This window comes from Cucumis melo, chromosome 12 (genome assembly GCF_025177605.1).
Source record: "Cucumis melo cultivar AY chromosome 12, USDA_Cmelo_AY_1.0, whole genome shotgun sequence".
Classification (NCBI taxonomy): domain Eukaryota; kingdom Viridiplantae; phylum Streptophyta; class Magnoliopsida; order Cucurbitales; family Cucurbitaceae; genus Cucumis; species Cucumis melo.
The window spans coordinates 25,536,630-25,564,423 of NC_066868.1; the positions used below are offsets into that span (position 1 = coordinate 25,536,630).

At 29.1% G+C, this 27,794-nt stretch overlaps 2 protein-coding genes across 2 annotated transcripts; one reads left to right on the top strand and one right to left on the bottom strand.

Moving 5' to 3' along the window:
* Nucleotides 1–182: 182 nt before the first annotated feature.
* On the bottom strand, nt 183–6,381 carry LOC103484423 (ubiquitin-like modifier-activating enzyme 5). Its single transcript, XM_008441488.3, has 14 exons — nt 6,036–6,381; nt 5,533–5,601; nt 5,326–5,439; nt 4,936–5,064; nt 4,617–4,685; nt 4,162–4,314; nt 4,042–4,078; nt 2,604–2,686; nt 2,320–2,394; nt 1,669–1,743; nt 1,368–1,454; nt 1,164–1,279; nt 977–1,023; nt 183–598 (listed from the first exon to the last, which is right to left on the bottom strand). The coding sequence occupies exons 1-14, from the start codon at nt 6,123–6,125 to the stop codon at nt 462–464; spliced, it is 1,281 nt and encodes a 426-aa protein (XP_008439710.2). The 5' UTR covers nt 6,126–6,381; the 3' UTR covers nt 183–461.
* Nucleotides 6,382–17,657: 11,276 nt separating this feature from the next.
* Nucleotides 17,658–19,130, top strand: LOC103484413 (F-box protein At1g67340). Its single transcript, XM_008441477.2, has 3 exons — nt 17,658–17,958; nt 18,044–18,206; nt 18,307–19,130. The coding sequence occupies exons 1-3, from the start codon at nt 17,804–17,806 to the stop codon at nt 19,039–19,041; spliced, it is 1,053 nt and encodes a 350-aa protein (XP_008439699.2). The 5' UTR covers nt 17,658–17,803; the 3' UTR covers nt 19,042–19,130.
* Nucleotides 19,131–27,794: the final 8,664 nt, after the last annotated feature.

Below are 27,794 nucleotides of genomic sequence, written 5' to 3' on the forward strand. Positions count from 1 at the left end.
CACCAAGTACAAGTAAGCTTTGGTCTTTTTCAATAAAAATCAACAAATCCTAAAATGATTTCTCTTTTCCCTTCAAGTTTACCTACTACGGTACCAGCGTGAATATGATCTCCATCATGACATACTTAATGTTTAAGCTAGTACAAGGAAGTGCATAAACCTAGGAATTAGAATAATATTAATTGTCAAAGGAAAAATAACTCTTGAAATCATTAGCCCTGAAATGAATAGTAAACTACCGGATGTTACAAACAAAAATGTAGTCCAAATGTTTTTGGCGCAATAACGTTAGCAGTCAGTGTATTCAGTAACCCTTTGATGTAGTTTTTCCCTTTTTTAGGGTGTCGAATGTTGAACCCTCTAGAGTGCTATTGTACGCTATAACTCAAACTGGATGAACATACTAAATTTGCAAAGAGCAAAATGGTGATATCCCAAAAGCGAGCGAGAGCTGTCGAACATCAAGAATTGAGGGCCTCCAGTTGTCTCCTCAGATCTTCAAGATCATCTAAGGATGGAGCGGCAGGTTCCACAGGAGGCGGATGTTGTGATTCATCTGCATTTGGAAGCTCGCGAACAAGACCTTCTGGAAGGGCGTCTACGAAGAAAAACAGATCAAGGTGAATATTAAATGGAAGAAATATATACTTATAACTGCAGAACAAATGGAAATGTCGAAGTTTTACCATAATTAAACAAAAACCCTGGCTATGAAAATAATAATCAACAAATGACTTCTAACTTCCATTAGTTGAAACATGAAACTAAAGTCAAGATCAATATCAAATCGTAGGGCCAGATGACACAAAGCTGATATATGATATTACTAATTTGACTTTGAAATTAGCAATTATTGTGGTGGACGTAGAATAAATGAAAATGAAGAATTTGCTGGACCATATACATGATCTACAAGGGAGACCAAAGAGAACGAGAATTAAAATTTTGAAATTAAAATAAATGGATAAGAGATCACCTGAACTGGTCGCTCCCACGGTTTCAATCTCAACTTCATCAACAACACTGAAAAATCAACGGTGAATAAATTAAGACACCAAAGATGGAATCATCATAGACACTTTAGCTAAGGTTAAAACTTGGATATTGCTGTATACAATCTGTAAAAACTTTGCATCAATTCTTGAAGATTTATGGTGGCGCACCTTATATTCCATTCATTATCAGCATGTAGTGGGAATTCTTCAACCGTCAATGCTTCTGCTTCCATCTTTGCCTTAGCTGCAGCGTCTCGTGCAGGCTTTGCAATAATGAATTCCTTCTGCACCACAAATATTATTCATAATCAATTAGAATTTAAGAACTGTGAGATTAACTTAACTGACTAATTATCCAACAGTTAGAGTTACCTGTCTTTCCAGACAAGCCACGTTTGAACACTGAGGGTTCGGCCTCATTTCCATTGTTGGGAAGTAGTCTTTTAAGGAATTATATCCCTACAATAAATAAAATCAGTAAAAAAATATAAATAAAAGGGATAAGAAAAGAGAGCCAAGCCAAGCACGGAAATTACTAAATTTATTCTGGGGAAAAAATCAATTCATACCCCTACTTGACATTGATCGGCAATACCGCCTATTAATATGGTGTTTGTCTTCGTAATCACAACTTTTTGAATGAATAAATATCGGTGGAGCAAGTTATACTCACCAAGTATGGAGAAACATGCCCAAACTTTAGTAGGAACTTCAGGGTGTTTTGCACCAATAGGCCTGCAACAACTCCCTGAAAACCAATTCAAATTAGTTTTTAAAATTAGAAACATATAACGAAAAAAAAAATCATAGATGTGAATATGAGGCATTAGTTAGTGCAACCAACTTGGAATTATGCCCTGGAAAAAGGCTCTCAAATCATGAATTAAAAACACATGAGACCCAATGTTTAACTTATCGTTGTAGAAACGTGCTGGCGATTAGTTTGGAGGCAGAAAATGGGGAAAATGTTGCTCTGCAAATGGCTCACCTATAATTTTTAAAACGGGGTTTGAAGTGCTAACAAGTAACAAGAGTGATATCTGTAGTCATATTCTTCTATACTGGCTGGTTCATATTTTTGGAAGATAATAACAATTAAGATCTTTCTCAAAAAAATACTTGACATCTTTTCAACTACTTATCGAATTTGCTGAAAAAACTTTAGGAATGATGCTGAAGAACATTAAAATTTGTTTGAAAGTTCTTTTGAATCCCAAACACACATTTTCAATGCTAACAACCGTTTTACTGATGATGGGAGTGTCTATAACAAATACAAAACATACGCTGTATATTAAAAAAAACAATAGGTAAAATGCTGTACCATTGTTGTAGGTAAAGAAGCTGCACAAACCCCTTCTCGTTTGAGTGTCCGTTCATCTATGCCAGATGCTACAACCTGAACAAAGAAACAAATAAATAAACCCTTCCACCCATGACCAATAAGAAACGAGGAGCAAAACACTCTATTAAGCAAACCACATAAATAAAGTTATTGCGGTTAAAAACAGAAACATGACTATTGTTATTAATATGCATCTTAACACATCTACAGACACATTAAGAAATCTCCAAACATTCAGGATCTTGATTAGAGAGTAGGAATACCAGAGGAGGTGCACAAGCAAAACAGGCAGTTTCACCGGGAATTAGCAACTGAATATGACCAGAAACCGCATCCTCCGAAACACCTGAACAAATCTCCAATTTACAAAAACTCAGTGATATATTTACAAAGTAGCATTTGTAAGAAGGACCTGAACAAATTTCCAATTTGAAAATTCTTGGTGATATAGATGCAAAGTAATTTATTTCCTTCTAGATTAAACTATAAGTTTAGTCCTTAAACTTTCCGTATTGTGTTTAAAAAGAGAAAGACTCTAAAACTTAAGAAGTATCTAATTGATTCATAACTTATTTTACATCTAAGACATATTTGTCTCAAAATAAAAAGGTTAAGCTCCTATTAGGCACAAAATCAAATTTCAGTTTAATGATATCATGAATTTTAAAATTTAAGAGGTCGAAAATCTAAAACACAAAATAAAAGTTGAGGGACTGAATGTATAATTTATAACATTCTATTTGCGCATCTTTCTTTTCATATCAAATATAAGCATAGAGAGATGGGTAAATCTATGAATGATTGCCAACATGTCCTATTTGGATTTGAACTATGAAGCTGGCATAACATATGCTTCCAAGATATCTACTTGGCAGGCTTGTCAAAATGCCAGTAGCTGTGTTTGTCGGTTCTAAAATCGAATAATTATTTTAAAATTTTATTTTATTTATTAAAAAAAAAAAAGTAGAACTACTCCTTGAGAGTGGGCTTTTATTTTAAGTTTAACAAGAGAGTTTGAAATTATCATGAGCCCACGGTATTACATCACCATTCACCACAAGCTCCACTTTTCCGGTTAAAATCTAGCTCAAAACCCATACCCACGGTGAGATTCTTCTCTGCCCTTTTCCAGTAATATTGTAAATCATTCTCATCCATGGAGTAAAATTTTTGTGGACATTTCAATAAAAATTACATCAACAACGACATTACCGACAATGGAAGAGTTTGACATGCATTAATATATTTCTTTTTCTTTCTCAAAATGACGGTGAATTGCCTAGAAATCTTAGGCACGTCATTGTGTGTGGGCAATATCAATAACGTTAATATAAACTAATAATGAGTAATAAGTAATAACTAAAACAATTTTACGAATTCCTGATATTACATAGTTTTCCTTGAATATTCATAGACCATCTACATTCAATCAATATTCCATCAACGTTTTTTTAAGTTTGAGTATTTTATTTCTAAATTTCGTCGACATCAATTTATAATTCCTTGTTGAATCCAATAAATCAAAAGTAAGATTTTAGGTGTTCTAACCATTAGTGTGCTGTGTAGTCAGTTGGAGAAAATATAACTATACTACTTGCATCAGCCATCTGTCCATAATCCCCCCCCCCCCCCCCCCCCGAAGACCATATATAAAAATTTTTTACTAGGCGAATGATCAAAATAAGAGAATTTCTTGTTTACCAGATTCCATCCATGTCTGCTTTAGCTCATTGCAAGCCTGCAAAAATTTAAATATTAATGTCAAATTACAAAAACGCAGTCTTATTAATTCATATAAATGTCAATACTGGAGAAACTTGCCTGATTAACAGCCATCCTTGCTTCATAGTTATCAACACAACTTAAGACAAGATCCACCCCACTGCCTTCTTTAGTTGGCGAGAATGATTTGTTCCTCAAACTTGACATAAAAGTTTCAAAACCTTGCACAGTTGTGATGTTAAGCGTATAGCTCTGTAAACAAACAAAATGGACAAAATACTCTACATAATTTAGATATTAATCAAAGTGGGAATGAAGCGTAATTTAAATGTAGCAAAGCATATCCTATTTTAGAACTATTCTTTCTGAAAGAGTGAATATTATAGATAACCATACGTAGTAGCAGGGAAGAAAAACAAAAAAGTCCTGTCTTAAGCTCGTTTTGGGTCAAGTACATAGAAAATTGGTTCCTATGCAAACTATTACTGGTTATCCATTTGTTATTCCTCATCAATGAAGGTGCAAGTAATATGGCACTTGTATAAAAGGCTAACCTCAAGTACGACATCGGGGTTTATATCTTCTAGAGTCTGTACCGCAGCATCAGTTTTTGTCATACCAACCTGAAAATATATTGGGAAGGGTAAATAAACTAGTCAACAGACTAGCCACATTACATTAAAATGTGCCTTATGGGTAAAAACATAGAACTAAATGACATTCCTTGAAGAGTGTAGTAAAATGAAAATGTAAATTCACAGACGTATATAACTAAATGCTGGACGAGATTAAAACTGAGAGAAAGCACATCAAATTCCTAAATAACACGAGAACCCCAGGTTAGAAAGGAGGGTGAAGAACTGAAGTGATTACCTGATCTGGACGAAAGAAGAGTCTATTCATGTTAGCTAACTCAACTTTATCATAATCATACAACAACAAGCGACCTATTCCACACCTTGTCAACATCTCAGCTGCAACACTTCCAACACCTCCAATTCCCTGTGGGTGAAGAATTAATTAACATAACAATTCATCATAAAATATTGAACTACAAAATGTCTGAAAGATGAATAACATATAAAGCAGCTTTTCGTTTCAATTATGGCTCTTTAAATTAATTTGTTTTTTCAATCTTTCCACAGTGAAAACTGAGAGTATATTTCACAAATATATGAAGATACATAACCATGTATGTAAACTTGTAAAATTGGAACTCTAAAAGCAGTAAAACAGATAAAGAAAGATGAGATAAGTACAGACAACTATGGCAACTGAAAATTCCCGTATTCTTTCATAGTTTTCTACAATGCCCATCCTCTGAAGAGCCATAAGCCTACTGTAAGGGTTGCTATCTACCACTTCAGCACTCATATCCTGCCACCAATTCAATGATGAATGTGTTACCAATATAAGTATAAGCTGCAAGCAATGCAAGAAACCAAAAGATGATGGGTATAGAACAAATACCTTAACTTTTGATCGCCGTACAGGTACAGACTTTGAAAGATTTGTGAGACGCTCTAGATGCAATTGAAGCTGGATTGGAAATAGCCGGAGAGGAATTGCATTCAGTGTTAAAAAAATTTCAAGTAAATAATCAAACACTCAACATAATTGCACAACTATCTTTTCACTGCCATAATCTCTTTTACATTATGAAATACGAATATTCTCAATTCTCAATAGTGAAAAATACACAAGAATATTCATGCAGAATAAACATCTCAAGGCCAGAAAGAAGCAAATCATACATGCAAGATCCACGATTTTTCAATTCAATGAGGAATGTAATCCAATTTATAGTCTACAACAATACGTTAAATAATAAAACAGGATCAATCACATACAGGAAAGAATTAAACAATCAAATAATTCAGTTAATAGTAACAATAATCCAGCCAGCAAATACACGTAGTTGTTCAGGAAGTAAATTCCGAATTGAAGGATCAAAAGAAATGAAGCAGAAATACCTTATCAACCGGGCCTCGAAGAGATGGATCGGTTAGCGACTGCTTCATGGATTCGAGATCGTTCCACATATCTTTCAATTCCGCTTCCATTTCTGCTCAAACTCTCGCTCTCCGTCGGAGCTCCTATTAACTTCACTCTATACAGAAATCCAAAGTCCAAGAAATTCAACGAATCTCTCCAGAGATTAAGATGATGATGTCCTTTTAAATTCGATTCACCATCACATTATTTTATCAACCAAAATCTGCCAGTCGGAAGCAACGCGTTCAAAGATACCGGCGTGCTGCCAGAGATCGGCTTTCAGTTTCTGATCACATCTTTTCCCGCATTGATCGAATGTTGGAAATTTTGGGCTGCGTTTAGGCCCAATAAGGAATGTATGGGCCTTTATTTGAACCAACCCAATTAATCTAGTGGGCTTCTTGATTGGTTTTATCATGTGGTCTATACAAAAAGAACTTTGCAGGTACGAATTATTGAATGAAAATTTAAAAAAGTGAATATTATAATTCAAAATCTTATTATAAACTCTCTTGAGAAGTGATTCTAGTAGCATATGTCTTAAACTAACACATGATCCTCGAAATTAGTCGATGCTCGACCTAATACATTCTGAAGGATATAATTGATGTCAAGCGAGTTGTGTGATGTTACGCACCTATAATTGAGTGATATATCTCTTTATTTATATCCTTGAGTGGACTGACACTACCTTGACATTCTTATGCAGACTCTGACTATATCATAAGAGAATGTGAAGGTCAATTGTACTAAAAAAGATCATGTTGCTCCTCAGTAGAGCTATGAAAGCCTTCTTATAAATAATATGTAATAAGTGAGTTTGGAGTCTCGTAATTAGGTTTTGATCGATAAAATAAAATTTATTTTATGTGATTGTTTTTCTTAATATAGCTAGAATCCTCTAAGTTAAAAGAGGTAATCTACGGGGTGCGACAACGTAAAATCTTCCACCAAATCTACCCCTTTCCACACTTAGGCTCTTCCTTACTCGAAACAAACTCAAAATCTACAACTTTTGTTAGTTAAATAATATTGTGAGTAGAAGATCGAACCATTAACTTTTTTAATAATAACTGATGACTTATCTATTCAACTATATTCAAGTTGATAACTCAAATCTACAATCTACTACATGAAAGTTTGCAACAACCTTGATTATACAATAAATACTCTAACAAAATTAGATTGTGAATATGAATGATTTTTGCATGTTACATAAATATTGCCCTTTTATTATGAAACACACACACACAAACCTTCCATTCTTATCTAAACTCATTAATCGTGTGGACCAAGAAACAAAAAGGAAGAAACACTGTTGATGGTTTATCCAGCACGCAATGGAAATATATATGAGTAAAGCCAAAAAAGAAAATGGTTTAGTGATAAAACAAGTTAGAAGAATAGGAACAAATGGAACCCACAACCACATACCACAAATCTAAAGGGAAGAGGGAAGCTGTGTGAGGATTTAATTACAAGTGTATATCAATCACAAGTTCTTCCACCCTTACCCAAGCTAAGCTCTAACCTAAAAACTTCTAAAAGTTGGAACCAACACTTTTGATACTCCCACACCAACTACACTTGTTCCACTTGTCAATTGCAAATTCCATATTTGTGAAAAATCAATATCATGTAATAAAGTCTCAGTTGACTATTTGTGAAATGGTAAATTATTGAACACTTTCAAATTTGTCTTATAGGTATTGGTTGTTTTCTCTTTGTATCTAACAAGTATTGTTTGTGGCAAGACAATTGATATATACGAGATATAGTCTGATAGACTTTCGTTATCCTTCGATTTCAATCTATTATGTTCGTGAACATTTTAGAAATAAAAAGTGATAGTTGGGCTTATTAACAAGGTTAAAAAATCATATCGTTTTTAATAACTATATGGTTTTTGGATTTTTGAGTTATTTGGATTGATGTTAAGTTTTTATGAGTGTTTTTTAAAATCCAAGACAATTTTTTAGGGAAAAAATACTTTCTAAATTTTTTAAAAAAAATAACTCAAAATTCAAATGTCTACTGAAAAATTGTTAAAAAACAAACACAATTTTAAAAAATAGGATGTTTATTAGACGAGACCTTAATGATTTAATTTATTATACCTTTTAAATAACATAAACTTAAAAGACACAAAAGGCTATTATACAATAAATATTAAACATAAAGAAGAGAGGCATACTCTAGTTTTGTAGCTAGGGAGATGGATTATAATTACCCAATAAACCGTATTATCGAGGAATGAAATTTCTTAGAGTCCATGTCCTTGTGTTTCATCGTTAATTAAATCCATTTATAAGAAATTATTCAACAAGATTATCACTACATTGTGATTGGTCATTTTGCATAGTTAAACGAGGGGGAAAAGAGTATAATTACCTCAAACTTACATCTCATAACGTTAAGTAGAAATTTAGTATTGGTATGTGGCAATGGTCAAAGTCCAATTCGACCTAGTGGATTATTTTTTATTGTGTGCTCCAAAAACGGTTTTAAGAATATTGTTTTAGACTATAGTTTTATAGATATATTACTCTCATTTACAGTATAAATAAACTAGGCTAACATAGTTTCATAACAGTATAGAGTGGAATAGCATCAAACCAAACAAAAAATAATTATTAATGAAAGTAAAAGGAATATGAAATTATCCATCTTCTAGTGTTACAATTTATTTTATAAAATTAAAAAAGAAAACCCTACCGAATGTTCCCTCTCATTATGCCCACTTCTAGTGGTCCGTTTTTAGTATTATTTTGGTGCTGCTTCGTTGTTAGTCCACCTCTCTCAGCATTGGATTCCATTCATTATATATATATATATATATATATATATATATATAAGGAAACCAAAATAAATATATAAATCAATAAATAAACCACCTCGAAAAATTAAATTATTTTTTTCTTTTTTTTTTTTAATGAAAGAAAGAATATAAGAATTAAGTACAAACTTAAACACTATCTGATCATTTCTTTTATATATAATAAAAATAATTTTATAAAAGATTATATTAGAGTTTTTTCAAAAATGAAAAAAAGTTACAAATTGTTTATAATCCGTAGTATAATAGCAGGAGAAAAACAAAATCTATTATTATACTTGATTTATCTAAGAATAGCAAATATTTTATCAAATATTCTATTTTTATAACTTTATGTTATATTATGTAAATTTATTTGAAAGCAAATACTTGGAAATTTTATAAAGCTAAATTTGGTATAAAAGTAATCGTGAGTAGTTTTGAAATCTTCGTAGAAAAGAACTTAAATTTAGGTCGTTGAATTTGTAAGAACTAGATTAATAGAAGTTTTTAAGTATAAGAACCAGTATGATATTTTTAATATTTTAGTTTGAGTGGACAATGATCTCACCGATCGATTCCAACCTTAAAATTTATGTCCACGAATTATCTTAAAATCAAAGCTTTTAGCACAAACAATAAGTTCGTTTTTCTTTTTTTCTTAAAGAATAAAAAAAAATATATAGCCCTGCTCAATATGTCATAAAATGAACAAAATTGGAAAACAACATAATTTACGTCAAAATTATTAAATAAAAATATAAACAATATACTTCAATACTTTAACGATTCATTTTGATATCCGACATAAACATAAGATGCAATTCTGGATACACCTAAATATTTTCTAATACTTCATAATTTCGTGAATTTATACTTAAGAATTATTAAATATTTTCTAATACTTCGTAATTTCGTGAATTTATACCTAAGAATTATTGGACTCCATTTTGATATATAAAACATAAAAATTCAAACCTATAATAGTTAAGTTCCTAGATTTAGACCATGGATGATATGATATGATAAGGGTGGAATAGTTTGACTAAATGTATAATATAATAATGAAATGTAACCCATCATCACACAGCAACAAGTTGAAGGCTCCAAGCTAAAGGCGTCGACTTTGAATTGATAGTTTATAAGGGAACCCATAATGGATGATGGGGGTCCATTTCTAAGAAACGTTTTTCTTTCTATTAATTAACCTTAACAGTTTGGTTTGTGACTTCTAATTTGGTTTTCGTGTCTATTGGGGGAGCCTTTAAAAGTAATGCTTTGACTTACTCTCACTCAATTCTATTTTATATAAATACTATATATTATAAATTTTCACTTCATTAATTAATTTACTTGTTTATTTTAATATATAGTTTATGTTTGGTAGAAGATGAGTTCTACTAAACTAAGTTTCTTCAAATATGTCTTTTAAAAACAAACGTTTGATTTTTCTTTTTTTATGTCTAATTCATAAACATTATTTTTCACCTTCCATTTATATTTACTTTTCTTTTTTTTATTTTTTTTTTGGTTAACATATAAATTTCAAAATCCCAGCTACGTATTGGAAAGTAAAAAAAAATAGGGTTTCCTAAAAAAAAATGATTAGTATATTTATGAAAAGATGAGAATGATACAATCGATATTAATAACTTCTAAGAAAAATGAACGATTCTTAAAAACTAAATCGTTATTTAAGTTTCAAGATTCTAAGTTTATTCATATTCTTGAGAGTATGATATATTATATCTAATACTTTTTGTGTTTTATAACTAAGTACGTGGTAATATATATTTATCTAACAATTTCTCAAACAATAACTTAGTATAAAATTATGTCCCTTTTCAAGTTAAGATGGGCAGTACGTTTCTAAGTTTTTGGATACAATTATATGATGAAATTGGAGGTTCAAGAAAAAGATGATATATATAATTTGACAAATTTTGGGTAAAAATATAGTACATTTAATTTAATTTACATGTATTAATTATCTTACCTATTTCAATATACACGTATATGATCTAAACATTTAACTTTTATCTATTTAATATCTATACTCGTTCATTAATACATACAATTATATATATAGATTTATAATTATCCACTAGTATTTTTTTCCGACCTAACTAATGTTGATTTTCATAACATAGAAAGAACAAAATAAATTATATGTATACACAAATACAGCCATATAAACTGAAAGCGTGAAACAGATAGATATATTATTGTATTTTATAGCAAAATTAAACTTAAATAGGCAAAGAAAAAAAACTTAGACTTGGTCAACTTCAAACACATACATATATATAATTAATTATGTGGGTCAAAGTCAAACATGCTTTAAAAATTAAGTTAACAAAATGGAATGCTTTGGAAGTGGGGGAGCATATATTAGGGTTATGATTTTCGTGTACTATATATAAATTTTTCGAACCTTTATCCTTGTTCACATGCAAGTCTAGTTATTCTAATTTATTCTTTACTTCTTTTCAAATTTACCAAAATTTCCCCAGACTCAAACTATTAGAAACCTGAAATTTGTGGAGTTGGATTTTAATACTATAGAGTTTTTGTTAATATAAATAATAATCCTCTCTCCCAAACCACCTTGTATTATAAAAATATGAAACAAAACAAAAAAAAAAGGATTAAATTAAATACAAGATAATTATCAAACATGTATAGGGAACAAAGAAACAAATTATCAATTATAATTAAAATAAGACAAGAAATAAAATAGTAAACAAATAGATTATTCTTTGTGTACAAAATTTTCAATAACTTAAACTTATAGAGAACGAACATCAGGAAAAGAAGTGATCAAATCATGGTTGGCTTCTGTTTTTTATACTTCTAGAAGAAATATATACTAAATCATCGGTATATAATTGATCATATATATAAATTGGTTAGTTGATTTGTGGTTGTGATCAGGTCAATAATTTCTCTAATCTCGCATCAATTGGTACTTAATTAACTCAACGATAATTTTGAATTTAGCAAACTTGGTAGTATAATTATCAAATCTTGTACCTTTAATGAATGTACAATATTCTCAAAATTATGTACAACTAAGGACTTATCTCTTTGGAATTAGCCGTGTAGTTCGTTCTAAAAGTTCCATTTCACATTAATATTTTTTGTCCAACCTATAGAAATCATGTCACTTCTCACTGTTTTGACCTACAACTCAAGCATCCAAATTTCATGACTTATTAATTTCTTATATTAACTTTACTCATTGCTTCAAATACCCTTGACGATTATCGAGCTCTCCGACACGGTCGTGAGAAGCACTTAACAAGCCTTTCTTAACTCTCATGGGCATGTGCATCAGCCGGGCTTCTGAAAACTACTCATATATATATATAATTCCTGACGGTAATAAAATATGGGGTTGATGTGATCATATAGTTGAATAAATGAATAAATGTATGCAACGCCAAGTAGAATACTGCCTATAGATAGCTGAAGACGAAACCCAAAGAAAACAAAAACTTTAATTATATTAAATTAAGTACTTAACACGCAACAATAAACACTAGTGAGAACTGAGATTGTAACTATTATTGTTTTATATATAAAAATTAAATTTTCAAATATTCCTATGCTTTTAATTTATTTGTTCTATTCTTTCTCACTATAAACAAATATCTCACCTTTAAAAAAAAAAAATTTATTTTGTGGGTATGGAAAAATTATTGAGAGGATGGGATGAGCCACCAACTCCCACTTATTTTTTCCAAGAGCCTTATCCATTTTGCATATATAGAGACACACACAAAAAAAAAGTGAAAATAGGATTAGAATTTGTTTGATGTTTCACTATCAGAAAAAAAGAATTTAAGTTCTAAAATTTCAGTCATTCATTTCATTGGATAAAACAAGTAATGTAATCCAAGTTTATCTAGTTAATTTTAAATAAACAAATAATATCTCGAATAAAATGTTGAGATTAAAAAATTATAAAACTTACTTAGATTACATATATTATACTTTTACGTTTTGATTAAAATTTATAAAAAATTATTATAATTATCATTTGATCTTAAATATTGTTATGGATAGAGAACTCTTCGATTCATAGATATATCTATGTATAGATAGATATTTTAAGGTATGGTCCCTACATATATTATTTAAATATCTCTTTTTTGTTTTTCTTCTATTTCTAGCTTTCTTTTTTCCTCGTAGCTTAATTTGCAAAACTCTTTTGTTGCTTCTTCTTTTTGCTTTACACACAATTTGTTGGTATATGTTTCTTTGCAACTTGTGTTTGCTCTCAACTTGCTAAAAGTTAGGGGTAATTTAATGTGTAAATCAATGTCCAATGACCAAAGATACCACCTTTTTTCCCCCTTTGTAACTTTCAATTATTATATACACACTAATGATTTTAAGATTGAATGAGTTGATCAAGTTTGTGGATGAAAAAAAAATCTATGTTTTTTGCTTTTCTTTTCAAATTGTTATTTGAAGGTATTTGATTGTTTTGACTGGGGTCAGTGGAGCCAAGGAGGTTGGTATGATTGTTCCTTTATTTATTTATTTTACTTCTTTTTTTCTTCTTTATGGATAAGTTCATTTCAAAAATATTTTTAAATATGGCTTTTTTTTTGTAAAATTTATAAATTACAAATTAAAATTATTTTTTCAATAATATTTTAATATTTTTTATTATAGTTAAGGAGTTTAATCCAAATATTTTTTATTTTAAAGATGAAAGATTTGATCTTCTATCCTATGATTATTGTAATTGTTGTTGTGTATATATATATATATAATAATAATATTAAAAATATTTCCAATCTAGTTAGAAGGATCAATTATATATGCCTTTGAATTATAACAATCATTCAAACTAGTAATTTTGAGTGACACGAGGTTATGTTTGACTTTTCCTATTCTACATGTCACATTGTCGTGTATTCATTGATCATTACTATACATATATTTAATTTGACATTAAAGATCATAACGTTATTCAACTCCCTTCAATTAATGAGGTAGTTAACAGAAGCTTGTGGATTCTTTTTAACAAATCTAAAGAAGAGTGTAAATCATTATATAATTACTAAAGTTTGTGGGTTATATTCACGAATTTATTAGTTTGAAGTTGTATAATCCACACAGCTTGTAATAGTGACGATATATTTCCAAAAATGAAATTTCAAGTCTTTAGAGCAAGTGATTTAAGTTAATTTTAATATATAACCACATATTTTAACACCGTATATCTCATTTCCATTGTCAACAATTTATTGTGGAAGTCTCTGCTCCATCATTGTTTTCTTTTCCACTTTGAAACCCTAAAGCTTATTTTGTAATATAATGGCCATAGAAGCCTCGAGATATGTTACTATACTCTTGATTGGGAATATGTACTCGTTTAATTGACATTTGATATACATATAGTAGAAAATCTCACTAAACATTAAAGAGAGAAAAAAAAACAAACAAACAAAAGATCATATAAATAATAACTAAAAGTTTTATTTACTAATTTTAATTTGATTTTTAAAATTTTCTAAAAATACCCGACATTAGTTATTGATAATTGATTCAGATGGCTGCCGGATCTTACTACAGCACAGCTTGATTATCGAATAACGGTGGTTGAGCTCTATGGAATTGGAATATATGATGCATTTTGATTTTATTTGGTTAAATAATATAACATAAAGCCTAATATAAGTATAGATTTAAAATAATACAGATTTCAATAGAAATATATAGAATTTAACTCGTAAATAGTTTCATATATGTTTAGTTTGAGTACTATACATATATTATTTGTTACTTGATTAATTTTATTTATACTTGTACTTGTACCAATAGGAAATTTAAGTCAGCCTAAGAGGAGTCGGTCAAGTCACGTGTATCATGACATTTCTTTCCTTATAGATACAAAAGACTTGATCTCATAAATTTTGAAATCTCAAATATTTATGAAAAATCATGTGAATAAAAATTGAAAGGAAACTATTTAAATGAACTAAAATGTAACGATATATATGAATTGTTGGATAGAGAAAACCAATGTAGTTGTATTGTATATGTATGGATCAACTATGATTTAAATTAATATTATAGGGTTCAAAATTTTCCATGTACGGCCGCATTTTTGTGTTTCTTGGTATTTAAACTTGTAAACAAGCTTTGCGTCTACAACTCTTTTAATTAACACAATACCATTTTTCTTATGTTTCTCTGTTCCCTCTTTTAACCACATATTTATCTTTAATTAATCATGTCTTATGTCTGTATTAATTGGCCCCTAACAACTTGCTAATTATACAAGTCGTCTTTATTTTCTTTTCTTCTCTATTTTAAAAACAATTATTGAATACAGTTGATGAGAAAAAAAAATAAGATTCAAATATACAACCGATTTATTGAGTTAACAAGTAAAATACGAAACGGTAGTAAAGAAAAAGAGAAATTACTGTAAATTAAAAAGCTGTTAGAAAATATTTTTAAAATATAACACAATTTTGAGTATGTTTATATTTTCGTTATATTTTATAAATATTTTGATTTTATTTAAATACTCGTGATATTAGTAATTCAACGTATGTTTGAAGATAAAGAGATATATCGTTCAAATTCTTCGATTCCTACTTAAAAATAATACAAAACTCTACTTCTAATTTGACGCATTAGTAGTTTTGTGCAACTCAAATTAAAATTTCACTCCTGGTTAATTTCTTATTCCCTTTGATCTTACAACTAAACAATTTCACTCCTTTTTTTTTACATATTAAAATAATTGAATCTATCAAGTAAAATTAAGTCATAATACTTAAACCAATTTTAAAAAATAAGAATAAATTGTTTACATAGTTGGTTAATATAGTTGTAGGTTATAATAATGTATAAGTTATAGTAGTATACGCAAACTATTATAATGAATTATAATAATATATATTTGTGGTACAAACTATTTTAGCATCAGTGAAAAGTAGTGAAAATCATAACAGAGAACAAAGAAAAGAATAGAAATTTAAAACGATGATGATATTTTAGTTAATGATATGTTAATATTTGTGAAATCACAAACGATTATAATTGGAGCTATGATACACCACCCTACCCACTTATGATGTCATGCCAAACTTAAAGATCATTTATATAATACTTAAACGTTCAGGAAAATAATAATTTAGTTCATGAACTTTCATTTGTAATGGTGTAGTCCCTATATTTTCAATTTTGTATATAATATTTTAGCTCATCAACTTTACTATGTAACAATTTAGTCATTGTACTTTAAATTTATTAATGATTTAATGGTAAAAATTGGTGTTGATTAGTTTTAAAAATTTTGCATATTCTACAAAATACATAGTTTACTTCATAAAATAACAAACATTGACGTTCGTTTGTTGCATTTCAGTGGAGCTAAGCTTCTTGGTGAGAAAATTTGCAAAACAAAAGTTCTCTTTAAGACGTTTCGCGTTTCGTAACTCTGCTCAAATGTACAAACAGAATTTCACATGTCTGTCATCTAACTTCGTCGGTATGAAGTGCACTGGAACCACACAAGAATACAAAGAAAGAAAATTTGGTCAAGAGAGTGGTAGTAGACGAAAAGAGTAGGAAGAATTTGAGAGAACAAAAATTGTTTGTTGCATCAAATGAGAAGGGAAATGGGGGTATACGTAATGGACGAGGGAGAGGCCGGCCAACGGTCCAAGGGTTTTTATCACAAAAACCGTCCAACAGTTAATTGTTTTATGATAGTGAATGTGTAACTATTCAACGACAAAGATGAAAACGGTCTAATCCAAAGATTATTCAAACGATTCGTAGTTACGATTTCTAATAAATCCTCGACGATTCGTAATCAATCCAACAATTTTGACTGTTACCATTTGTATCAAACCAACATTATTAATTTATAAAGTTCAAAAATAAATTTTTAACAAAAAAAATTATATTTATTTTATTCCTCATGCCTCGCCATGCCCTGCCTCGACAAGGAGCCGCAAACGTGTGAGATGTAGACAAATCTATTTTTGTCTATCCCTTCCCCTTCCAAAACTTGGGTTTCCTTTGGATTTATATTTGCTTTCTCAACTTTTTCATTTAACAACTTTTAATCTTGATTTATCTTTTTTATATTAGGACAAAGACAAAATGGTTGAATACTAAAATTATCGGATTAAATCGTAGATAATTAAAAATACATTGACTAAATATTACAAATTAAAATTTATGAATCAAATTGTTACTCCAAAAAGTATAGGGATTAAAAGAATATTTTTTTAATTTGGATTAAAAAAATATTTTTCAAATAACAAAAACTTGAAGAACCTAATTTCAAGTAAATTCAAACAAACTCGAAAAGATTCGGTATAGATTACAAGATTACACATTAAGATCTGGTCAAAGGCCAGCATGAAGCATTAAGAAGCAAATTTGGGAAGAAAAAAAACAAAGAAATTAACAAACAGGTTTATTTTCTTATTTTTAGAATGAAAATAGTAAATGGCTGAGTAGCTTGCAAGTTTTTTTTCTTCTTTTTTAGGAATTGAAAATTGAGGTTGAGTTTTACACTTTTACTCGGTCAAATTTTTCATATAAATCATATGATTACGGTCTAATTAAGTCGAATTAACTTAATTAAAAAAAATCCCTTTTCATTATTTATTTTTATTTAGTTTCCTTTCGCTTCCTTTGGTATCTCAAGCTGACTGAACCGAACCCAGGGACCCACCCAAATCTGTCTCGACTCTTCCCAGCCGTTGCTGAATTGCTTAGAGATATAAATTGAACGTACTCGATTCCTTTTTGCCCTCACTACATCCAATTCTCAATTTTGGCGTCATTTCATCCTCCATTAACGCACCTCCATTTTGGCTCTCCTCCCATGGCGTTTTCTTTTTCAAGGTGAACCTCACAACCAACACCACTCTATTACATTCCGGAATGTTGTGCAATAAAAGAAGAAGAACTTCCACCAGCGCCGGTGCCGAGATTTCTGATCTCTTCGACGGTTTACCGGACGATCTAGTCGTCGTCGTCCTTGGCAAGCTTAGCGCCACCGCTTCTTCTCCTTCAGACCTCGTCAATGTTATGATAACGTAAGAATTGCTTTCCGTGTGATTCGCCTAATTTATCGAGTTTGTTGAAATTTTCTGTTTAATTTTTTTTGTTGGCTTATTGTAGATGTAAAAGGTTCAATCGATTGGCGCTGCATCCGATTGTGTTATCGAAAGCTGGACCTAAAGCATTTGAAATCCAAACTAAGAATTGGTCTGAATCGACTCATCGATTTCTGAAATTGTGCGTTTCTGCTGGTAACGTGGAAGCTTGCTACACTCTCGGAATGGTTCGTGTAATTGATTGATATTTTCTTTCTTCAATTTCAACCTGATTGTATTTTGAATGTTAAATATGTTTTGTTTCGTTTTCTGTCTTCGTTTTTTCAGATCGAGTTTTATTGTTTGAAGAACAGAGGGACTGGAGCTTCGTTAATGGCGAAAGCCGCGATTAAATCTCATCCGTTGGCGCTTTACTCGCTCGCCATCGTACAATTCAACGGAAGCGGTGGCTCAAAAAGCGATAAAAATCTCCGTGCCGGAGTTGCTCTGTGCGGACGAGCCGCTTATCTCGGCCATATCGACGCGCTTCGTGAACTAGGCCACTGCCTTCAAGACGGTTACGGCGTTCCTCAAAACGCATCCGAAGGACGTCGTCTCTTAATCGAAGCCAACGCGCGTGAACTCGCATACATAACAAACTCCTCCCTCCGCCGTCTCCACTGCTCCCGCCACCGCCAGTCCGCGACGGATTCCGGCGGATCGCTTCTCAGTGACTTTGGCTGTAACTTTCCAGCGCCAGAGGCTCATCCGGCGAACCAGTTTTTAAGAGATTGGTTCGCATCGGGGCGTGGATCTATCGCTGAAGGACTGAGACTTTGCTCAAACAGTGGATGTGGAAGGCCGGAGACTCGACTACATGAATTCCGGCGATGCTCTGTTTGTGGTAATGTAAATTATTGTTCACGAGGCTGCCAAGCTCTGGACTGGAAACTGCGGCACAAGACGGAATGTGCGCCGTTCGATCGATGGTTGATCGAGGACGAAGAACTTGAAGGCGACGAGGACGGCGGCGTAAATAGAATAGAGCAGTTTGGCGACGGTGAGAATGTGGAATCTGAATAAAATTTGATGATTAAAAGCAAAGCTTAGGTCTGTTGCTGAATATCAATTTATTTATTTATTTAAAGTTCTACTTATTTTATATTTTTTTATTTTCCCGTCTTCTTTTAACATGTAGATGAGGTTTTTGTCTACAACTTTTCTTTTTCTTTTAAATTTTAGAGGGAAAACCTAAATGTTGATGAATTCTTTCAGTTAGCTTTAAAAATTAAGTTTATAAAACCTTAAATTTTAGAAAAAATAATTTTAGGATATAATTTTTAGAGTTTATTATTATGTTTAAATATAAACTGATTTTTGAAAGATTAAAAATATATATTTTAAAAATTCGATATCGAGTGAGTCTATTCTTATAATATAAGACTAAAATGAATTTTCTCGATTTTATATTTAGTTATTCTTGCGAGAATTTTTTTCTTTTTTTTTTTTTTTGCATAGCTTCATAGTTACCTTCCCCATTTTTTTTTGTAAATATTTAGAATTTTGTAGCCTCACTTTTTTTTTTTGGTTAGTTTTTGATTATATTATTAGACTATTGTGTTTTAGTTATTTTCAAATAATAAAGAATAGTAAACACAAATATTTACGAATGCTACCAAAATTTAAGAACATCAAACAACAAATACTTACCCTGTCTATTTTTTACCAAAGTTTTTATTTGAATTATTAGTTGAAATCTAAAATTAAAAACAAAATTATTATATTAAAACGACGGGATACCTTTTTATTCTTTTTCTTTTGCTTTGCATTATATGTGTTTTAGAATTTAGATATACGAGGACATGTTAACTAATCACATTATCAAATATTAATGATGAAAGGTCCATTCAACTCAATATGAAAATTGCATCCGACGACATTTTTATGGATAATAAGCATATAAATTATAACAAAACTTTTTAAGAAATTGCATATATATATAACATATTTCGTAGATAGTCTACAAAATTTATATCTAAATTTTGTTATATAAACAAATTCTTTTGTAATCGTATTATGTTATATCTACAAATACTTACTTTTAAAAAGTAAAACTTTATAACCAATTTGGTATCACTTTTAAGGACAATATTTTCTTATACCTTTTACAATAAATATTAAACTTATGACATATCGTACTTCCACTTATTATTATATAGTTTTATAATTTAGGGGACGTTTGAAACAAGTATTATCCTACTATCGAAAGTAAAAGTAATTCACCAACTTATATGTTTTTATTATTTCCACATACGTCACATGTTTAATGTATTGATATTAAATTCATATTGTTTATTGTTTTAATATAAAAACCATCTCGGTCGAGTTTAGCGTGTATATGGGGTCACCACTTTTTAATTTTTTAAAAAAGAATTAGTAATTAAGTCAATTTGTGTATATCTGATGGGGACAATATATATGTTTGTGAGTAAACAAAACACCATCAATTTAATTAATTGTGTCAATCAACATCCATTGTGTCACACACATGTACATTGAAACTTACGTCCAACCTATGTTTTGGAACTGAGAAGAAAGTATAAACTTTCCTAGAGCTAACCTTTTCAACTCATATCCTTGTTCAAATGTATGAATAGATCAAAATTAATGAACAAATTTTAGCTCCTTTTTTTTTTTACAATATATATAACAATGTTTTTTTTAATACATACCATAGGTGGAGTTAGAAATTTCAATGTGAAGATAGAGGTAGTAAAAATTTAATTACCGTTTAATTGAAATCATTTTTTTTTTGTTCAAGGTTGTTCGAGCAAAACTCAACTCTAAGAAAGAGTCCAAGTTGAAAGAGATACTAAAGCATGCATAAGGGTTCACATGATTCTAAGAGCAAAGGTCAAACCCTCGAGCCAAACACACCCTTTTATGATTAGCTTGAACTAAACATTTCATGGAGTAATTTAGGGTCATAGGCCAATTTCAGCGAAATGTTTGGACTAGAGGAGGGAGTTGAAAGAGTACCGAAAGCCTGTGCGAATTTCTTGTGCCAACAAACTCTATTGTTGAGCTTGCTAATTCTTGAAACCACCTGAACGTTACTTTTCCTTTACAATGCAAATATAACATTTTGCTCAAAGCTTAGAATCGTTAACTCAAGACTAATAAAAGAAGCTAGAGTCACCTTAATTCAACTATATATGTAATCTTCAACCTTCTTCTCTACAATTTTTGTATTAATGAATTAAAAATAATAATAAAATGACATGAGAGGGTGCAAGCATTTTCAAATGACATCTATTCTAGGCTTCAGCCCATATCAAAATGGGCTGACTTTGGACAAGCCCAACACCACCAATATGTTTGGGTCACATTTAATCTTGGGCTATTTAATGGCAAAATTAGTTACCATATTTGCAAATCTACCTCTCAAAAAAAAAAAAAAAAAAAAAAAAAAGAAATTTACAAACATTGCCAATTTTTTCTTTTTTATTTCATGATCATCAAAATATATGTATTCAATTTATTATTATTTCTTTCCTTACATATCATCTATATACCATTTTAATTGTACACCATTGATAAAGGTTTAAATAATTGTATATTATTTTTATCATATAGTATACCATTTTATAATATAAGCGACAAATATCTACATTAATATATTAATTGTACATCTATTATAGTCATGACGATAAATGCATATAGTTGTTTGACAATAATAAATGTGCAAAGTTTTGTGGATGACACTTTCGATTTTTTTATTCTTTGGATATGTTTTAAATTATGGTATGTTTGCAAGTGTTTTAATTTTTTACTAATTTTTTAATTATTTAAAATCAAATTGGTATGTTTTCAATCCTCAATATTTATATATAATATTTTGGAGATCAATATATATGAGCAATAACATTACTAAAATATAGAAAATGTTTACGTCTAAACCGATAATAAATTAATAATATGAAGACCAGATCATCGAATTATAATTAAATAATACATCCATAAATATAATATACATATATACGTACACAAATTCACTTTCTAAACTTTGTTTTTATCTATTTGCTTCCAAACTTGAAATTAAAAATTTTCTAAAGTTAATCGATCTGTTCGTATATAAATTGTAATTAAAGATTGAATTTTTGTTTCTACTTTTTTATTAAATCTTAAATTCTAGTATCCACTCCAAGTTTATGTGTAGATATTTTTTAAAAATATTTTATTGTCTATTAGTAAAGTTACAATAAATTTTAAAAACATATTCACATATATTATAGATTGCGAGAGCCAATTTCGATATAAAAAATACTAACTTACAAAACAACCTGGTCCTTATATTTAAAATTTAATTATGATTTAATCCATATAATAGAAATTAGTATTAATATTTAATAACTTTTAGAGATCTTCTAAAAAATATAATAAACGGCAAAGTATTTATACTGTATGGGACAATTCTATAAAATGAAAAAAAGTCAGAGACCCTTTATGTAAAATACAAAAAATGTTCTGTCCACGCCGTCAACAATAATATATTTGTTACGCGATCATTTGTATTTGGTTGTTGTTTGATACACAATCGTTTAATTTGGTTATACAATCCAAATCCAAACGATTTTTTTTTTTAATTCTTTCGATACACGATCATTTAGTTTTGGCTAGAAGGCTTTTTTAATTGTTTTGGTACACGATCGTTTAGATTTATGATAATTTATTTTTTTTACACGATCGTTTACATTTGGCTACTACAATCTAAATGATTATTTTTCAATATTCTTTTTATACGCTTTGTACATTTTAAATTTGGTTACCCAAATTTAACCGACGTAAAAAAGAAATAGAAAAGAAGCAAAATGACGAATCGCAGCGAGGAGAAAGACGATGAAAGAATGCGAACAAAAGAAGAAATGCGAAAGGACAAACATGAAATATTTAAAAAAAAAAACTAATTTTATGAATTTTGTTATACGGCCGTAAACAATTTAGTATTTTGTTACATTTATAAAAAATTCCTTAAATTTTATTAGATAAATAAATGGATAAACTAATTAAAAACTTACTAAATTTATAAAAGCACAAGATTTATCCCATAACATAATTAAAAAAACAAAACCTTAATAAAAAGTTTATATTAAAAATTAAAAAAAAAAAACTAAATCTATTTGTAATATTTACGAATATAACAAAATTTAATAATACATCGATTGAAAAACGTCTTTCATGATTGTTTATTAATATTACTAAAGATAAAAATAGAAAATCAATGTGTAGAGGTTATAATTCATAAATTAAATCAAATTGTTAGAAAGAGAAAATTGAATTGAAACCAAAATATTTTGCAAAACTTAAATAATAAATGGAGAAAAGTGTTAATGTTAATGTTGGGAAAAGACGTATCTGAAAGGCAAAAGAGGAGAGTTTAGTTGAAAAAACGTGGTTTCGAACAGGACGACAAGTGGTAACTCAAAATTATGGTTTTCTTAAACCTAATGAACCCTTTTGTCCCATATTCCTCTAAGTGGCAACCCACAAACAATTCAATATCTAACTCTCATTTTAACAAAATAAAATTAAATTCCCATTGTGTGTTCCTTTTGTCTGCCTCCTGCTCCCTCAATTTGTTTGACTATACATATAAATACTTATTCTAAATTATTTTGGATCTCCAAAATTTCATCTTTCCAATTACAAAGTCTCCCCCAAGTTGTCAACACACACATATATATATCATTTGTTGTTGATTTTCAACCCTCAAAGCTCAAATTTTTATCACCTTTCTTTAATAGTCAATTGTCACAAATTCAATTATAATAGAAAGTTTAGGAGAAACCAAATTCAAGTCATGATCTATATATGTTGGGTTATATAAGGTAAAATTTAGGTTTGAGGAAACACTAACTTGTTTGGCACCACAACCACGCAAGTTTTTTATACACGTCAACTTCAATCTATGATTCTTAATAGTAAGCAAGTCTTGTAATAAGATTATGTAAACAAAAAATCAACGTACCTATGATGACTGTACTACAAATTTCATTAAGAATTAGATATAGTAAAACTAGACAATTGTATTGTAAAAGTATTTGAAGTATGTCATATGCAAAAATTAACTTTAGACGTCCATAATATAGAAATAAAAATTAATCAAAGGCAATAAAATTATAAGTTTTTTAGTATCACAATTGATCGGAAGGAAAAAACAATGCTAGCGCTATTGTTGGACTCCATTTTAAATACAAAAACTATATACTATGATAATTCAAACTTATTCTATTTATCATTAAAAGGAAAACGTTTATGCAAGTTCATTAAAAGGGATTTAAAAAAAATAAAATTATTGTTTTAGCGGTTAAAATATATAAAAGTTATCATTCTAATTTTACTGACCACTTAAACACATCTCTAAATTTTTAAGTTTGTATCGTATGAATGAATAAATTTTCAAAATGCCTAATAAATCATTAGATTAACATCTTTAATGATTTTTTAAAATGTAAACTCTAGATTAAAATTAATTAATTAATTAATTAATTACTAGATTAAAGTTGAAAAAAAAAACGATTGATGTATTAAATGTAAAAAAAATAGTAAAAAAAAATATAAGGAAGAACATTAGTTTGTAGTTTGGAAATAAATTATGTGTTAATGATGAGTGAATTAAGGATGATTAGGAGGGGATGGGGGTATTTAAGGAGCGCGCGGTGCGGTGCGGTGCGGCGTTTAAGTGACCAAATCAAAACGCGAAGTGCACACGGCGCCACATCGTCAAACAAACAAACCGTGGACGATATTGGTTTCTGTCTTTTGGTCAACAATTTGTATTTTTCCACACCCACTTTATCAAATTATATATACATTTATTTCATTTTTTTGTACCCATTTTACTAAGTCCACTTTAATTCTAAAAATTGTACTGTTCATTTCTGTTCAAAGATGTGCGAATTAATTAATATCTACGATTAGTGTCCACTTCCCATTTATGTCACCTTTCTATATAAATCTAACTTTCTTTAACTTTTCTCGTCTCATTTTGGCTTCGTACTTTTTAGTTTAGTTGTTTTTTCTTTATTTATTGTGATAAGTTTAGTCACGTGACTAATTTGTAATAATAATTGTTGAAGTAATTGTAATAATATTTTATTATTGATTACTGGTAGGGTCTGTTTTGATTAAATATATTTTTTAAAAACTTTTTTTTTAACTTATTTTTTAAAAATTATTTAAAATACACTTTAAAAAATAAATTTAAATGGCTTCTAAATACTTTAATTTTATCAGGATAACTTGATTTTAAAATTAAACACTTGAAAATATAATTTAAACGTACCAGTAGTGGAATTGAACGACAAGTATAACTAAATTGGTTTTTCGAAAATTAGTGATAAAAATGTATCGATGTTTATCATTGATAGATTTTGAAATTTTGCTGTATTTTATAAATATATATTTGAAAGTAATCATTGATTTTTATCGTGTTTACTTTACATTTACTGTTATCGTTATCATTTGATCATAAATGCAATAGATTTGTAATTCATATACTGCTACAATTTTCTATAACAATGATGACAAAGACAGTGAACATTATATAATTTTTTAAATACAATAGCGAATTGTCTCAATCTAAATTATGCATTTTTATTACAAAATCTCGAAGGTGGAACAAATTGTTCATTTTATATAATATTGTAGTTTGCAAATTGGAATTTCATTTATATTTAAGAATATATGATCCCAATCTACCATCAAAATAAGTTTAAATCAACTAATGTAGTACTTATAATATCAATTTCAAAATTAACAACTTGATTTCGCACTTTACATCTTCTAAAAATAACAATAATTATAAAATCAAATTCATAAAATTCTACGAATTGATACTGTACATTTGAAATTTTTTTCAAGTACAATGTAACTGTTTGAATGTTCATTTGTATTACATTAGTATGTAACTCTATTATTTTGACTAGTAAAAAAGACTATGTTGAAAGAGATGATAATTTAGTCAAAATAATTACACCAATGATTAATTCACAAGATCAATCATGTGTTCAAATTTATTTAGATTTTAGGGGATTATGTATTAAAACAAATAACATAATTTGCAAGCAATGTCATATAAGATAGAAGAATATAACAATAAAGTAGGTCAAGGAATATTCAATAAACCAAAATTCTACACAATTCCCAATAACTTTTTTCCTTTGTTCTACACGATAAAGGTTAGTTTTGAATCATTTTTGTTTAGAGTTTCAAGAAGAGTTGTATACAGAGGTTTTTTCAAAATTATAAAAAAAGTGGCAAAGTATTTACATTGTATAGAATAATTTCGAAAATGAAAAAAGTTCAGAGGCCCATTGTGTAAAATACAAAAAATGCATCGTCAATAATGGATTTGGTACATGATTTGCTTACACGATCGTTTAGATTTTGGATTCCAAATTTTTTTTCTTTCAAAATTTGGTAACCAATTTTTTCAAGATTCTTTATACACAATCTTTTAGTTTTTGTTACTCTAATTTTGTTAGCCAAATCTAAAAAAAGAAAGATTGAAGAAATCGCATGAAGAGTACGGACGGAAGAAGACGATAAAAAAATGTGGAGGAGAAAATGATGAAAGGGCAAATTTGAAATATTTAAAAAATGGCTAAATTTATGGGTTTTGTTACACGGTTGTTTCAGTAGTTTGTTATATTTAGGAAAGTTTTCCTTGTATATACGTGTATTTATATATTGCATACATTTTTACTGAGGTACACTACTAACACTTTAGCTAAATTCTAAATGACCATGAGAATGATTAGTTGTAAATATAGCAACTATATTTAAAATAATTAAGTATATATCAAAAAATTTAAAAAAATTATAAATATAGCAAAATATATCAATGATAAAAGTATATCACTGATAGACCATGTAGCAAATGTTGGTCTATCACTTATAAACCACAAGAGTCTATCAATGATAGAAATTTATCACCTATAGACTTTGCCATATTAGCAATTCTTTAAAAATATTGCTACATACTTAATAATTATTCTAAAATTTGCTATCTATTATAATTATCCTATAAACTACACTCGAAGTTATTAGATATTAAAAATTAATAATTTTGAGAAAAAAAGTGCTATGAATATTTAAATTATTACAAAACTTAAAATACATAGACTAAATTGTTACATAAAATTTATAGCCTTACTTATTATTGAGACATTTTCAAATATCATAAAATAAACTAAAATATTTACAAAATATAACTGAATCTAACGTACATTTTGTTTAGAGAATTTTTTAACCATAATTGAAAACCATATAAATATAATATATAAACATAAAAGATATTATTTTAATATTATTTATTTGGGGATGGAGAGATTAATTCAACGAAAGTAGAGAAATGATTATTATATTATCGTCAAAATCGGGCGGCGAGGGGACACCGAGACCAAGAAAAAGCGTTAGACCCGACCCCACGGTGGGTTGAGGAAAGCAACCAACCGGACCAAACCGGAAACACACGAGAACCCCGAAACCAGCCTCAAAATTCCAATCTTGAAAATTAAATAATAATAATAAAAAAAAGTCATCATTCCACGCCAATCAAGCTCAAATTGTAATTTTCAATCAATAAAATAAAAACACAATCAGGAATATTATTTAAAATAATTTGCGGATAATTCACCCACTTAAATTAATTAATGAACCCAAAAAACAAATAAAATGAAATTATATTGTATTATTTAAAGCCGGCTTCTGTTTAAGAGAATTTAAGTTCGGAATTGGACCCACCCGACCTTCTTATTAATCACCACTTCACA

Excerpts from the sequence above, each read along its gene's own strand:
- LOC103484423 (XM_008441488.3), bottom strand. The coding sequence starts at position 6,125 with ATGGAAGCGGAATTGAAAGATATGTGGAACGATCTCGAATCCATGAAG. Across the intron at positions 2,687-4,041 it reads GCAGACATGGATGGAATCTG|GTGTTTCGGAGGATGCGGTT; the intron begins GTAAACAAGAAA and ends AGATTTGTTCAG. Across the intron at positions 2,395-2,603 it reads TTGCTTGTGCACCTCCTCTG|GTTGTAGCATCTGGCATAGA; the intron begins GTATTCCTACTC and ends TTCTTTGTTCAG.
- LOC103484413 (XM_008441477.2), top strand. The coding sequence starts at position 17,804 with ATGTTGTGCAATAAAAGAAGAAGAACTTCCACCAGCGCCGGTGCCGAG. Across the intron at positions 17,959-18,043 it reads CTCGTCAATGTTATGATAAC|ATGTAAAAGGTTCAATCGAT; the intron begins GTAAGAATTGCT and ends GGCTTATTGTAG. Across the intron at positions 18,207-18,306 it reads CTTGCTACACTCTCGGAATG|ATCGAGTTTTATTGTTTGAA; the intron begins GTTCGTGTAATT and ends TCGTTTTTTCAG.